General features: G+C 35.1%; 1 protein-coding gene and 1 non-coding gene across 2 annotated transcripts in view; both read left to right on the top strand.

Annotated features, from left to right (window-relative positions):
• LOC149806339 (thioredoxin domain-containing protein 12-like) overlaps positions 1–12,851 on the top strand; it is a 38,279-nt gene extending 25,428 nt beyond the window's left edge. The window contains exon 7 of the mRNA XM_089951774.1: positions 10,814–12,851. Within this exon, the coding sequence (XP_089807900.1) occupies positions 10,814–10,881 (68 nt within the window). The 3' untranslated portion in view covers positions 10,882–12,851. The remainder of the gene's footprint in view (positions 1–10,813) is intronic.
• On the top strand, positions 5,118–5,189 carry Trnac-gca (transfer RNA cysteine (anticodon GCA)). The gene has a single exon. It is a non-coding gene; the product is annotated as a tRNA-Cys (tRNA).
• Positions 12,852–13,757: the final 906 nt, after the last annotated feature.

Genomic DNA, 13,757 nt, shown 5'->3' with positions numbered 1-13,757 from the left:
TTGATAAGACATTTTTAAGGGGTTCCCATGATCATAACTACTACTACACTGTACTTTGATAAGACATTTTTAAGGGGTTCCCATGATCATAACTACTACTACTCTGTACTTTGATAAGACATTTTTAAGGGGTTCCCATGATCATAACTACTACTACACTGTACTTTGATAAGACATTTTTAAGGGATTCCCATGATCATAACTACTACTACTCATACTTTGATAAGACATTTTTAAGGGGTTCCCATGATCATAACTACTACTACTCTGTACTTTGATAAGACATTTTTAAGGGGTTCCCATGATCATAACTACTACTACACTGTACTTTGATAAGACATTTTTAAGGGGTTCCCATGATCATAACTACTACTACACTGTACTTTGATAAGACATTTTTAAGGGGTTCCCATGATCATAACTACTACTACACTGTACTTTGATAAGACATTTTTAAGGGGTTCCCATGATCATAACTACTACTACACTGTACTTTGATAAGACATTTTTAAGGGGTTCCCATGATCATAACTACTACTACACTGTACTTTGATAATACATTTTTAAGGGGTTCCCATCGTCATAACTACTACTACACTGTACTTTGATAAGACATTTTTAATGGGTTCCCATGATCATAACTACTACTACACTACTTTGATAAGACATTTTTAAGGGGTTCCCATGATCATAACTACTACTACACTGTACTTTGATAAGACATTTTTAAGGGGTTCCCATCGTCATAACTACTACTACACTGTACTTTGATAAGACATTTTTAAGGGGTTCCCATGGTCATAGACAATCCTAGATATAACTTTTGTCATGTAATGTAATGGAAAATGGTCAGAAACCATAGAAGAATCAGGAAAATAAACAGAAATTGTGGTAAAATAGTTGAATCAGATGGCTAAATGAGGAGGAGGCCATCTTGACATAAAGCTTATTATGTGAATATCTTTCCTATTGTGTTGATCATTAATATTATTTCCTGTGCACAGATCCAATTTTCTGGCATTTTAGTAGTGAATATTACAGAATTTAATCATGTAAAATCAGAATTTGTCATCATAAAAGAAGTAAGATTTGTGTAGGAACCATATTCCTTGGAATCCACGCATTCCCCAAAGCATATTAAGTATGCTGATGCAGGTCAAATGATGCAGTGCATCTCCTTCCATCTTGTATTGTCAGCATAAATATTAATAATGAGGACTTTGTATAGCGCCTAATCTTTAGAAGCTCTAAGTGCTTTACAACATTAGTAAACACCTATAACATAAAAAACATATATAGTGATATTATTACAAAAAACAAACACCATGACATTAAAAAACATTAAAAAAACATTTAAGGTAGGGAACATTATTATAAATGCATGTATGTTACAGGGGTGATTCAACAATAATCATTAATCATTGCAAAAGGAATTCTTTCGGGAAGTTTTAATACATGGGCTTATGGTTTCCAACTTTCTAAACTTCATCACTCATAGTTTTGTTGCAATCTCATTTCAGATGTCCATTTAAATCAGAGAAAAGCACTCATAATTATAAACCAAAATTTAACATTAGTTATATAATTTCGTTCTTGTTTGTTTTAAAGTTACCTTTTTCAGTAGTAGTGGTAGTTGAAATATATTTCTCTGTTTATTTGCCTTGCATAATTATAAATTAAGACAACATTATCATAATTAAGTTCTATATTTTAAAGGATAGGAATCTTGCAGCATACTCACAAAACCGATGAGTCAACAAGCTAGAATATTGAACACTATTGAAAACTATATTCCATTTTCAACTCAGAAAAAATATAAAATGGAAGTGTCCTAAAAACATGATTTGGTTCATTAAAAGTACATTAGTCAAAAGATCATTTATAGTTTCACACAAGACTAATTATACCATAGCAGATGATTCCCTGGCCAAATGTTGAATATAATCAATTCAGAGCACAGAATGTGTGTATCAACCATTACCAATATGTACTGTCAACTATTCAAACAGCTATTCAACAAAAAGTTTCAAATTATGGAAGAATTACTTGTCTCACATTATGAAAATTGGATATTGTCTACTTTAGTGTTGGCTATTCATTTGTTGGAGCATTCCAGTATATGTAAGGTCCAAGCTAGGGAGTGATTCAGGTCAAATGGTTACCTCATTTCACCTTGCATTATTATCATGACTTTACCTTACCCCAAATTTGTTTCAGGACAGTGTATTAATAATTAAAGTTAAGAGCCAACTTTTGTTTCAAGTTTCCTTCAAAGAAAATCCTACAGTCAATTTTAGTACTAATTTAATAACCAGAAATGTCAGAAATTCCCTGCCACATATACACAGGAAACTTAAGAAACAATAGACTTGTCTGGGTCCATTACTAATGAAACTATGGTGCAAAGGACAGTTTTTATCCACAAATTTAATGTCGTATGCACCTACCTAATATAAAAAAATAGGATAGCTATATTAAAACAAAGCCTAAGAATATTGTTCACTTGACTTGGCAAGTCAATGGCAGTTCGTAGCAAAGAAGTTTATGCACCCAACCCCAAATTTATACCTGCATTTTTATGTACAAGGGTCAATATTGACACCAGGTGATGCCGCAGTGCAATTACAAGCTCTTTTCCTGAGTGAAAATTCAGAAAAACATTCTGGATGAAACATTGGTGCCATTCAAAATAGTTAGCATCCAAGCCACATTTTAGATATACTGTATTCTACTTGCCTTTAACCACATGTCTACTGCTATGGGTGGCTGACTCTTCTTCCTAGCCAACTATTGGTATTTCACTGTTTACGTACTGCGAAGTAACTATGGTAGGTATACAAGCCTCACATCAATTTCAAGAACAAAAGCCAGACACACTCTATTCACAAATATATCCATAGCTTTAATTATTAAACATTAATATCTGAAAAGTACACCATAGCCTTTTTAAGTAAAGAAATTTGACAGGTGCCAATTTACAGGACTATCCACTGCCACCTTAATCATTCTATCCATTATTTCAGTCTGATTAAAATCAGTTCTTCACAGTTCCTACATGGACTGTGGAGGTATGACTTTAATCAAATTGTCCAGTATTTTATCATATAAACATGTTAAAAGAGGGTTTCAGTATTTTATCATATAAACATGTTAAAAGAGGGCTTCAGTATTTTATCATATAAACATGTTAAAAGAGGGCTCCAGTATTTTATCATATAAACATGTTAAAAGAGGGCTCCAGTATTTTATCATATAAACAGTGGAGGTATAACTTTAATCAAATTGTCCAGTATTTTATGTTAAAAGAGGGCTTTGGCTAAGGAACATATTCATGACATACAACAACTGTGGTAAAGCAAAATAAAATGCATTTTATACTATTTTAAAACAATAATCTTTCAATATTTTTTATCAACATTTTAATAATATGACACTAAAACGTGCAAGAACATTAGTCTAAGATGACTGTTTTAAACTTTCTCACCACAGGGGCTTGTATCGTTGCTTACAATTTACCTGTCATACTAGTCTGATAAATCAGCCCCCCAAATCTGTGTTGATACTGATGGATGATATGTGGGTCTGATGTGACATGTTCAATAAAATGCGCAATTTTGCTGCATGCAGATCTTTCCAGAACAAAACTACGTACACTTTAGACACATACCGGTAATTGGTAACAGCCATATCAAGCGCAAAATTCAAAATGGCCACAGTATAGGTGTTTGTGCTATTACAGGTGGATTTACAAGTCATCAAACGTATGATTTGCTCCAAAAATATACTTTACATGTCACCAAAAGAACCATTCAGCTATCAGTAGCTGCACAGCCATGAGAAATACCGGTAAGTGTATAAAATGTACACTGGTATGTGCAGCCAAATTTGAATGCAGATAATTGCAGCTTTCAATGAATAGGTGATATCAGCCTCTCACCCGAAAATCAGTCTCATCACTGGTGAAGGACAGGTTTATCAACCTACTGTCATACCTACAAGCCCCTGTGTTGTACACCAACCTCACAAAATTTTCGCCAACTTCTATTAGGACTCTGCCATAATATGATTAAATGCTTTTAAAAGCATTGCAACTCTTTTACGTGATTAAGATGGATTCTGGTAAAGAAAATTGTGTAATTACAGTTCCCGGCGAGTAACATGTAATGAATATGAATGAAATGAGGGAAAGTCCTGACAATAAAGATTTACTAACTTTTCAATAAGGATATTTCAAAATAAAAATGTGGAGGTGCTCTTGGAAAGTGGGGCAACATGACAGTTCTAAATACTATAGCAGAATTATCCCTGAATATAGGTACTAACTTATCATACCTCAGTAGTACTAGTATGTATAACGGTACCAATTGAACAACCCCATGTGGGCAGAGCTTAAGGTGTAGGGAACATTATACTCTGAAATAAACAACAAAAGTAGCTGTGATTGGTGCATTCTGTAAGAGTTATATTTTCTGTTTGGCTTAAAAAAAGTTGAGCCTCATGGCAACATGTGAGATTATGTTAACTGATATCTAGATCATATTTTGTATTTTTATGATTTTTTTTTTAAATGTCGTACACATGTCTGAAAATGTTGTGACTAGATAACTCTTACCCCGTCTAGTTCAGTAGAGTTATCTCTCTTAAATGCATTGGAATACCTGGTTTTGTCCTTGTCAAATTGACAATCTAACATTGTTTTCTATTACAGTGTGTGACATGCATGCTGAGGTAGTATAGAAAGCATATATATTTCATAAAACATTAGCATTGAGGTATATGGAAAAACAATTGGTACCGTGATACCAGTATTGGTGTTTTACCTTGAAGGGATGCACTAGGATTATGTCCCCTTCGTTCAAAGACTAAATTCCCAGTATGCTATATTTAGATATGCCACATACGCATGTGGTGGTTTACTCATTTCTCCCAGCAAACTAACGGCGACTTAAATAGCACGTAAGGACTGTTGGTATAATAAAGTCCTGCAGATTGAAAAGATGTAAATCATGCGTAAGAGACTGAATGTTATGTTCAGACAATTTGTCTGCGCAGTCTATAATCAATAACAGAAGAGATATTTGTTTCAAGTAGGTTTCTATAGAGGTTATTAATGTGTCGGGGGTATAGCTCAGTGGTAGAGCATTCGACTGCAGATCGAGAGGTCCCCGGTTCGAACCCGGGTGCCCCCTTTTTTTATATTTTTTAAATTTTGTTATTTATCGTATTATTTTTTTGTTGTTGTTGTCATACTCTTGTCCACATTTTTGTTTTATCATTACTTCCACTCCTTTAATAATAAAAAAAATTTTTTTCTTGTACGTTCCCGTTTAACAGTTTTTTTTCTTCTGGAAAATATGTTTTAGTAGTCATATTGAACGTGGTTGGTTCATTGCATATGGGATAGTTTTTTTTTTTAAAACTCCCAGTGCCTCGATCTTTCACTAGGTATACAAATGAGGTCCCTAATGTACTAACTGGTTCTTCATTTATTGTATATATATATATATATATATATATATATATATATATATATATATATATATATATATATATATATATATATATATATATATATATGAACTTATCCTACATTTGTTTTACCTTTTTGATGGCTGTATATTTTATATGGTATAGGTAACGTTTATTTTTTTTCTGTCAGTTTTATATCTGAAGAAATTTCCAATCTCACCTCGCCGGAATCCTCTGGTTGCCGAGTGGTCTGAGGTGTTCGCCTTTACAGATTACTCACATCCCACCTCTGTCCACGTGGGTTCAGTTCTCAGCTCGACCATCGTGGGTTTTGAGAAAGCTTGCCAGTAGCTTCTTGTCCGTCGGTGGTTCTTTCCGGGCGCTTCCTTACATTAGTCTACCATGTACTAAAATTGGCTTGACCCTTTCCGAAAAAAAAGAGAAAATAACACCACTCTTAACCCTTACCTACTCCCCTCTTTTTAACCCCAATAGGAGAGTTAGTACCTCGTAGACCAGTCTTCAAATGGTACAACAGTATTTTCCTGTCATCAAAGGATACCGTGTATTTGAAAGTCAGAATCTGTGTGACTACTTGTACTTAAATTAGACAGTTTTTTTTTTAATTCTGACTTTTCTTTTAAATATATTGGGCAACACTATTCTTTGTAGCAGAATGCTTTCCGTGTATGTAGAGCAGGGGTCCACAACCTTTTTCGGCAAGTGCCAGATTACATTTTCTAATGTTCACGGGCGAGATTTATGTGTGGTTTTAATTTGCCTTGAGGGCCGGAGAGAACAAGTTCGCAGGCCGGGGTTTGTGCACCCCTGATGTATAGGATTTAATGACAGATCTCTACAATCATGAGCATGGAGCAGAAGTTAAGTAGCGAAAATGGTAACGGCAAAAGCCTTGTTCAAACACCAGGAAGACAAACCCCTTAAACCAAAAATGAATGAAAACCATGAGACAAAAGGAAAAGATGTTTGCCACGCACACACACACACACACACACTGAGTAAGCAGCACCAAAAGCGGCTTACAGAACGAAGACAAAGGCATAAAAGGATAAAATTTACTATACACACCTCACTTTTAAGTCCACAGACCTCATTTCAAATATCACGAGACAAAATTATACGAATCAAGCTGATTGCCGCAAATGATCGCGTTCTACAAAATGATGGAGGATGCAATATCTTCTTTTCTAATATCCCAATCCCAACCTGGGGGTGAGAGTGGGGGTATTAGCTACAGTTGACTTTATGATATATCTTCATGATTTGGTGACTTCTGATATTCCCTTTCCACAATTTTTAGTAACCAAGCTTTGCATTTCGTGCTGGGAAAGTGGGATTACCGTTAGAAATGACACGTGATGCTTTCACTTTCGTAGTATTGTAATCGACTCGATAGGCGCGGGAGGTCGCGAGTTCGAACCCCGGCCGAGTCATACCAAAGACTTATAAAAATGGTACTAACAGCTGCCTTTCTTGGTGGTCAGCATTAAGAGGTTAGTGTTAGGATGTCACTATAGCCTGCCACACTGCAAACATCGTAGCGATATGACTGAACAATTCTTAAAGCTACGTTAAAAATCCAAAACACACACACACACCGACTGACTCGAAAGGTCATCAGGATGTGACCTCGAAATGGTGTCCGTCGGATGTCCGTTATGTCTGAAGATTATCATTTCAGTCAATGTCTGCCTAATATGTTCAACATTTCTAGCTTCTTTTGAAGTTGTGAGAAATGGGGCGAGTCTTTAGAAGATTTATTGTCTTAAAACAACATTGTCACACGCTGTTGCACTACGTTTTTGCCAAATGCAACCAACAGTAAGACATCCGATTCAATATGATCAAGCAAGAATCTAATATAGGGTTATGTTTAAAATGTCCATCCCACAATACCATTGTTAAAAGCATGATTGCTTCTATTTGAAAATATCTTCCTAAGAACTTCACTTTTAATTGGTACCATGTAGCCAGACTTGTGTAGACGTGCCGTTAAATTCGCATTATATATATATAGATATATATATATATATATATATATATATATATATATATATATATATATATATATATATATATATATATATATATATATATATATATATATATATATAATGTTCATTATAGATGGTCCCGAATACACGTAAGTTCTTACATGCATAATGATTGTCAGATGCAGCGTTCTCGGTGTATTTGACTGCAGTGTACTTCACTCAACGTCCAGCGTTTGTAATAAAATAAATCATTAAAAAAAATATATTGTTCAGTTTCTTTCGCAGCTCGTTGTCGAGCAGGTCTGTTTCGTGTAGGCATTGACTTATTTAACTTGGTCTGGTGACATTTGCTGACAGTTGCTTGTATAACATTTTACACCTCTCGGTTAGTAATTGGGCCAAATAGATATGTTTTCTAATTTGATCCAAAAGACTGTCACATGCGAAACAGCGCGTTCCATCATTTTTCGAGTGCCATTTTTAGCTCTTTTAGTCACAAACCGGAAGAACCTATCGGATGGCCCGCAGTCCGTCGTCCGTCTGTCCATTTGGCTCATGTTCGTTATCATTACTCATCCAAAACTACATTGGCGATTGTCCTGAAACTTTACACACACTTTCATCCCAGGGTCTTGTTGGTCCTAAATGAAAATGGCCGCCATATCAACCATCTTTAAAATCTTGGTATTGCTACTCCAAAAAACCGGGACTGCTCCAGTGGCCTAAGTGGTTAGAGCGTCCGCCTCGTATGATGAAGGCTGAGTCATACCAAAGACTTACTTAAAAAATGCTACCCGCAGCTGCCTCGTTTGGCGCATAGCATTAAGAAGTTAGTGTTAGGACCGGTGAACCTGGTGTCAAGATAATGTGACTGGGTGAGACATGATGCCACATGTCTGCGGCATGATGCCTCGGTGCTTGACATCACTATAAACTGCCATTCTGCAGACATCGTAGCTATATGACCCAAATTTTCTAAAGCTACGTTAAAAATCCATGTCGCACACCCACACTCAAAGAATGGGTAAGTTATATCAACGGGGGGGGGGGGGGTCACCTGAGACCACTTATGGTGTATAGTTGGTCTTAATTCGTACCAGTCTGATGTTCAACTTGAAAAATCTTGTGGCTTGTTTTAAAAAAATATATAACTTTTCTCGTTATGCTTCACCACAGTAGTGTAAGATTAAAGGACACACAGTACTAATTATATGGAAAAATGGGAACCAGTCTTGCAATGGGTGAACATAAAGATATATATATATATATATATATATATATATATATATATATATATATATATATATATATATATATATATATATGGCTTTGGCTGGCCAGTTTTGGTTGATAGTTAAAGTTATTTTCTAGGGGAAAGAATCTTTTGATTGTTGTTGTTGTTGTGGGGTTTAACGCCATTTTTCAGCACACGATAGGCTATACATGGCGGCCAGTATTAATGGTGGAGGAAGAACCCGGAAAACCCCGGAAGGAACCACCGACCCACGAGAAGCTACTGGCAAGCTTTCTCACATGCCCACATTGGCTGAATCTTAGACTCGAACCGCCGAAGACAGAGGTGAGATGGCAGTGATCCGTAACGAAGAGCGCTTTAGACCACTCGGCCACTCGGAATCTTTTGAGAACTTATCCTAGTTGTAACTGAAAAAAATAGAGACACTGTTTTACTGGTGGAATTTCAGTCCTTTAATATAGTCTTGAGTTTGGAACACTGATTACTGAAATTAGCACCTGACTCTTTGGTGCGGAATTGAAGGCATATGTTTCAAAAGTAGGTCCAGAAAATGCAGATCATATCCTTTTTTTCTGCACAGAAGCTGTCATCCAGATTTCATCTTTACAGACTAATATAAGTTTGATCATGAGCACAAAAAAATGTTAATAGCATGGTGTCTGCATAGGTTTGCAATGGAAACTTAATTAATACGGTGAGCCCTAAACGGCAACCTCGAAAATAAGTTACAGTCCATATAGGCAACTTTCGTAGCAGAAGACCGCATTTCCTTTTTCTTGTAATAATAATGGACATGGATACGTCCAGTAATTCATAATTTGATTCCAACAGAATTTCAACCACAATGAAATTTTTTGCTAGTGTTTCAAACACATTTGAATTTTTGGCCGGTATTCAGTACATAGCAACGTAATTTCTGGTATGTATGATATCAGATTGGCAACAAAATTTACTCCAGAACAGAAAACACTTGTTTCCATCTTTCCAGCTCCCCTTTGAAGGGAAAATTGCCACAAAAGTCAACATTTACTTTATTTTTGAATTGTATTGAAACAAAAAAGGATGGGGGTAATGTCGTGAAATCAATAAAAGGCAAAGTGAATTTTGCCTTTTCGACCTTCAGAGACGAAATGATCGACTCTAAGGCGACGATTTAGGACGAATCGTCTCCTATAATGATCATTGTTGAAAAGACGATACGAGATCCGACAGCTTCGCGTTTTCATAGAGACGCATATTATTCATTTCCAAATCAGAATATGTTTTTTTTTTTTTTAATTTTATTGTTTGGATAGTTGACATTACATGCTTGTAATGGACGATACGCACATTTTATGCTTTGATTTGATTCGTTTGCCAGAATATTCTTGGTCTAACGTGAAGCACTTACTGACTTTTTCGACTACTTTATTTCTAATGAACCAAATTATCTTTGCGGGTTGGTGTATGACGTTCTTTTTCATGCTTTTTTTAAAATTGAAAATGGAATACAGTTTTAAACATCATTCATTATTCTGTTTGTCTGACTTGTCTCCGTTTGGTAAATATGCTGCATAGTTTCCTATCCTTTAAAACACGGAACTTAAATCCATATGAAGCCATGTAATCATTGGGCACTCCAATAGCACATATAAGTAAGAGACAGAATTATTATAATGAGGCCAAAACTTCTATTGTGTTTGATGAATAAACATATAAATTTGTTTCATTTTTAAGAACTTGTTATAAAAAGCGTGTTTTTATACCAAGAACACAATAACAACAATAGCGACTTTTACTAATGCTATTTAAAAAAAAGGCAACTTCTCATATTAAAAAATGACGTGATGGACTCGAGACTGAAAAGTTCGAATGCTACTATTGGAGCAGCCTGGACCTTCTACTCTGGTGTTTCCGTGGGCAACGTGCTTTACTCGAATCGCCTTTGGCACAAAATAAGAACAAAACTACATAATTCGTTTCGGGTTACACACTTATTTTTTAAATCTTTAAAGGGACATCAGTGGAAACATAGTATATATCGCAATAATCCTGTACTAGAATTATTAGGCCACATATCAAATTCTCTTTTCAGTTCTGAAGTCAATGCAGAAAGTTCTTAAAGAAATGCCTTTGAAGAGGGAGACCAACGAAGAACTATGAACAATTTACATAAGTGCAATAGTATTTTCATGCATTACGCATCGTTTATATTTATTTTACTTTTGTTTTTCTATAATTTTTGAAGTGTTTCGAAGAGAAATAAACTGCAGTTTACCTTAGAAAACATTTATTGATATTACAATACCTTTTTATGATTTTCGATTGCTTTTCTGTGATGTAAACATAGATACAACTCTGGGTGAATTTAATCATTGCAGTTACACTGAACAATTGTTTTTGTTACAATGAAAATAATGTCTGACGTAACGATTATATACATTTAAAATTCCACCGATATAAATGAATGTTCGGGAAATGTTTAAAGGAACTTATTTAAGTTTTCTTTTCAGTTCCGTAAATGAAAAGAAGAAAGAAAAAATGTCCCCTTTTTCAGTTTTGGTTTCAATGTCAGTGCTTCAGCTGTTTTACATGGGAATTTAATGTTTTCTATTTTAAATTAGTACTTGACAACGTGATTAAAATCGCAAGTTCGCTTTATGGAAAGAAGAAATTTTGAGGAAAGGAAAATGTCGATTTATTTTGCATGTATACAAGGTTTAGCTTAAAGGTAAACTTAAAATAGATATCTATTTACTGCAGGGAAGAATGTTCTTCCTAAATCTCACTTTTTATGCAAAAACAAGAATGTATTTTTGCACCACTGTTTCCAGTCCGTCTACCTTGTAAGAACAATAAAGCGAAAAGTGTGTTTTTCTGATTCTTTGAACATTAGATGTACTTGTCTCCAGGTCTATAGTTGTCATGTTGGTGATTTACGTGAATAATTAAGTGTGCAGATGATATGGGCAGAATGCTTACCGGTTAAATGGTGTATCAGGGATATGAATATAAATTGTGTATTTTATTAGCTCGCATGGTCGTAATCGCGGGGTTTTTTTATGATATGGTCCTTTGCGCATCTTCCGCTAACAATTGGTGACTAAAACTTCTCAAAAACCAACCAAAAGAACGTTACCAAATTTGACAGAAAGATTCATGTTATGAAACTTTCAAATCTGTTCAAACAATATGGCTTCCGTTGCTTAAATTAGAATACGTAACCATTAAGGAACAACTACTCAAGACTCGCTTAAGAGAATGTTCCAGCTTTGACATAAAATATACTGGCATTGAGCTGATTTAGATTCGTTCAAATAAGGTCCGATCTACCCTCAAATGTAATCGCCGTGACTAAAAACAGAAAGAATTTAAACGATTGTTTTCCAAGAACCGCTCTTCAGAATTTGACCAAATTTGAAACAAAGTATTGTGCCATGAATCTCTTTAAGATTTGTTTCAAATAATGCTGGGATATCATACATATCGTACTGCTGTTGTAACTATGTGGATCCGTTATTAAGTTTAGCCACCATTGCTAAAAATTGAATTATTTTTTTAAGCAACTACATCTCAAGACTTATTAAGCAAAATATTTCCAAATTTGACAAAATCCTGGCCAGAAGCTGGATCAAAGTATTCAGTTGTAGCTGATCAGCTTACAGATATGACCGCCGTTACTAACAATAGATAAACATTTAAACGACCTTTTTTTTAAAAAAAAAAAGAATCGCTCAACAGAATTTAACAAAATTTTACAAAACATCCGACTAATGCCGATCCGCTATCAAATACGACCACCGTTTCTGAAGAACCTTCCAATGAATTCTTAAAACTATCCAAACAGAATTTGAAGAAATTTGGCACAACTCATGGTGACGTAGATGACTTTGAAATTGTATAGAGAAGCAACTACCTAGGCGAGCGATATCAGGACCACATGTCCCACTTCTTGCATAACTATTTATGTAAATTGAAAAATTATGGAAGTATATTAAAAACTTTGTGAAGTAAAATTCAATGTTTGTGTGATATGTTGCAAGTTTCAAAGTAAGTTTGTACCAACTTGAAAGAAAGCCTGAATTTTGTTTACCTTACAATATTTTCTTTTACCAATAAAGAGACAAATTATTGCATAGTTTTTGCTTCCTCATTAATTGTCCCAACCGTATCAATGGGATTAGTTGTACCCTTTTCCATACGTCCGTCTGTCTGTCTGTATGCCCCAGTGTTCGTCTCCATCAGCAACAAAAATTAGAAATAGAAGTTGGATCGAGGTGAAAGGTATGTACTGTTGTAAGTTGTCAGGCCATTCTGTGCCAAGTTGTTTCAACCTTTTTATGTACCCTCCCAAATTCAGTTTGTTTTATGTTTTGTCCGTCCATCCCTTTGTCTGTAACCCATTTTGTCTTCACAATACACGTTGTGCACCATCAACAGTTGTCAAATTTTATGGAGGGCATGCACACTGGGTACGGAAGAAACTTGTCAATGTTTGTATCAGTAGCTCCAAGATCATGGTCATTGAAAAAAGAATAAACTGCTTTCCGGATAACAACTCATGTTCACAATGTATACAGTTACGATAGTTTGTGGATGGTTTGCACTTGGGGTTCAGGAAGAACTTTATCGATTTTGGGGTAAAAAGTCCAATCGCTGTGAGCAGCAGAGGAGGGGAACATACCTTTTGCTGAAACGTCATTTTCGGAGAGAAAAAAGCTTCCTACGAAAACGATAAAAATAAGGTCAATAATGTCAAACAGAGGCCTCAAACTTACCGAGAGTTTCTTTGATTGGGTGAGATTTTATGTTTTTTTACTTTATCTTTGTCGTTCGTGTTTTTTTTTTTTTTCTTCTTCTAAATTTGTATGTGTGTTCGTGTACCCGCCGGATATTTCAGTGAGGTCGTACCTCCTCTGCTGCTATAAATGTATGAGTAAGTAAATCATTATTATATCAGTAATGGAACCTTACACTAGTAGATTAGCCAGAGAAAGATTAGAAGCAATTAGAAGATATATTCCTGTTCGTGATGATCT

The sequence above is a fragment of the Sinohyriopsis cumingii genome, chromosome 1 (genome assembly GCF_028554795.1).
Source record: "Sinohyriopsis cumingii isolate HCF-2022 chromosome 1, ASM2855479v2, whole genome shotgun sequence".
NCBI lineage: Eukaryota > Metazoa > Mollusca > Bivalvia > Unionida > Unionidae > Sinohyriopsis > Sinohyriopsis cumingii.
This window is presented reverse-complemented; position numbering and strand designations above follow the sequence as displayed.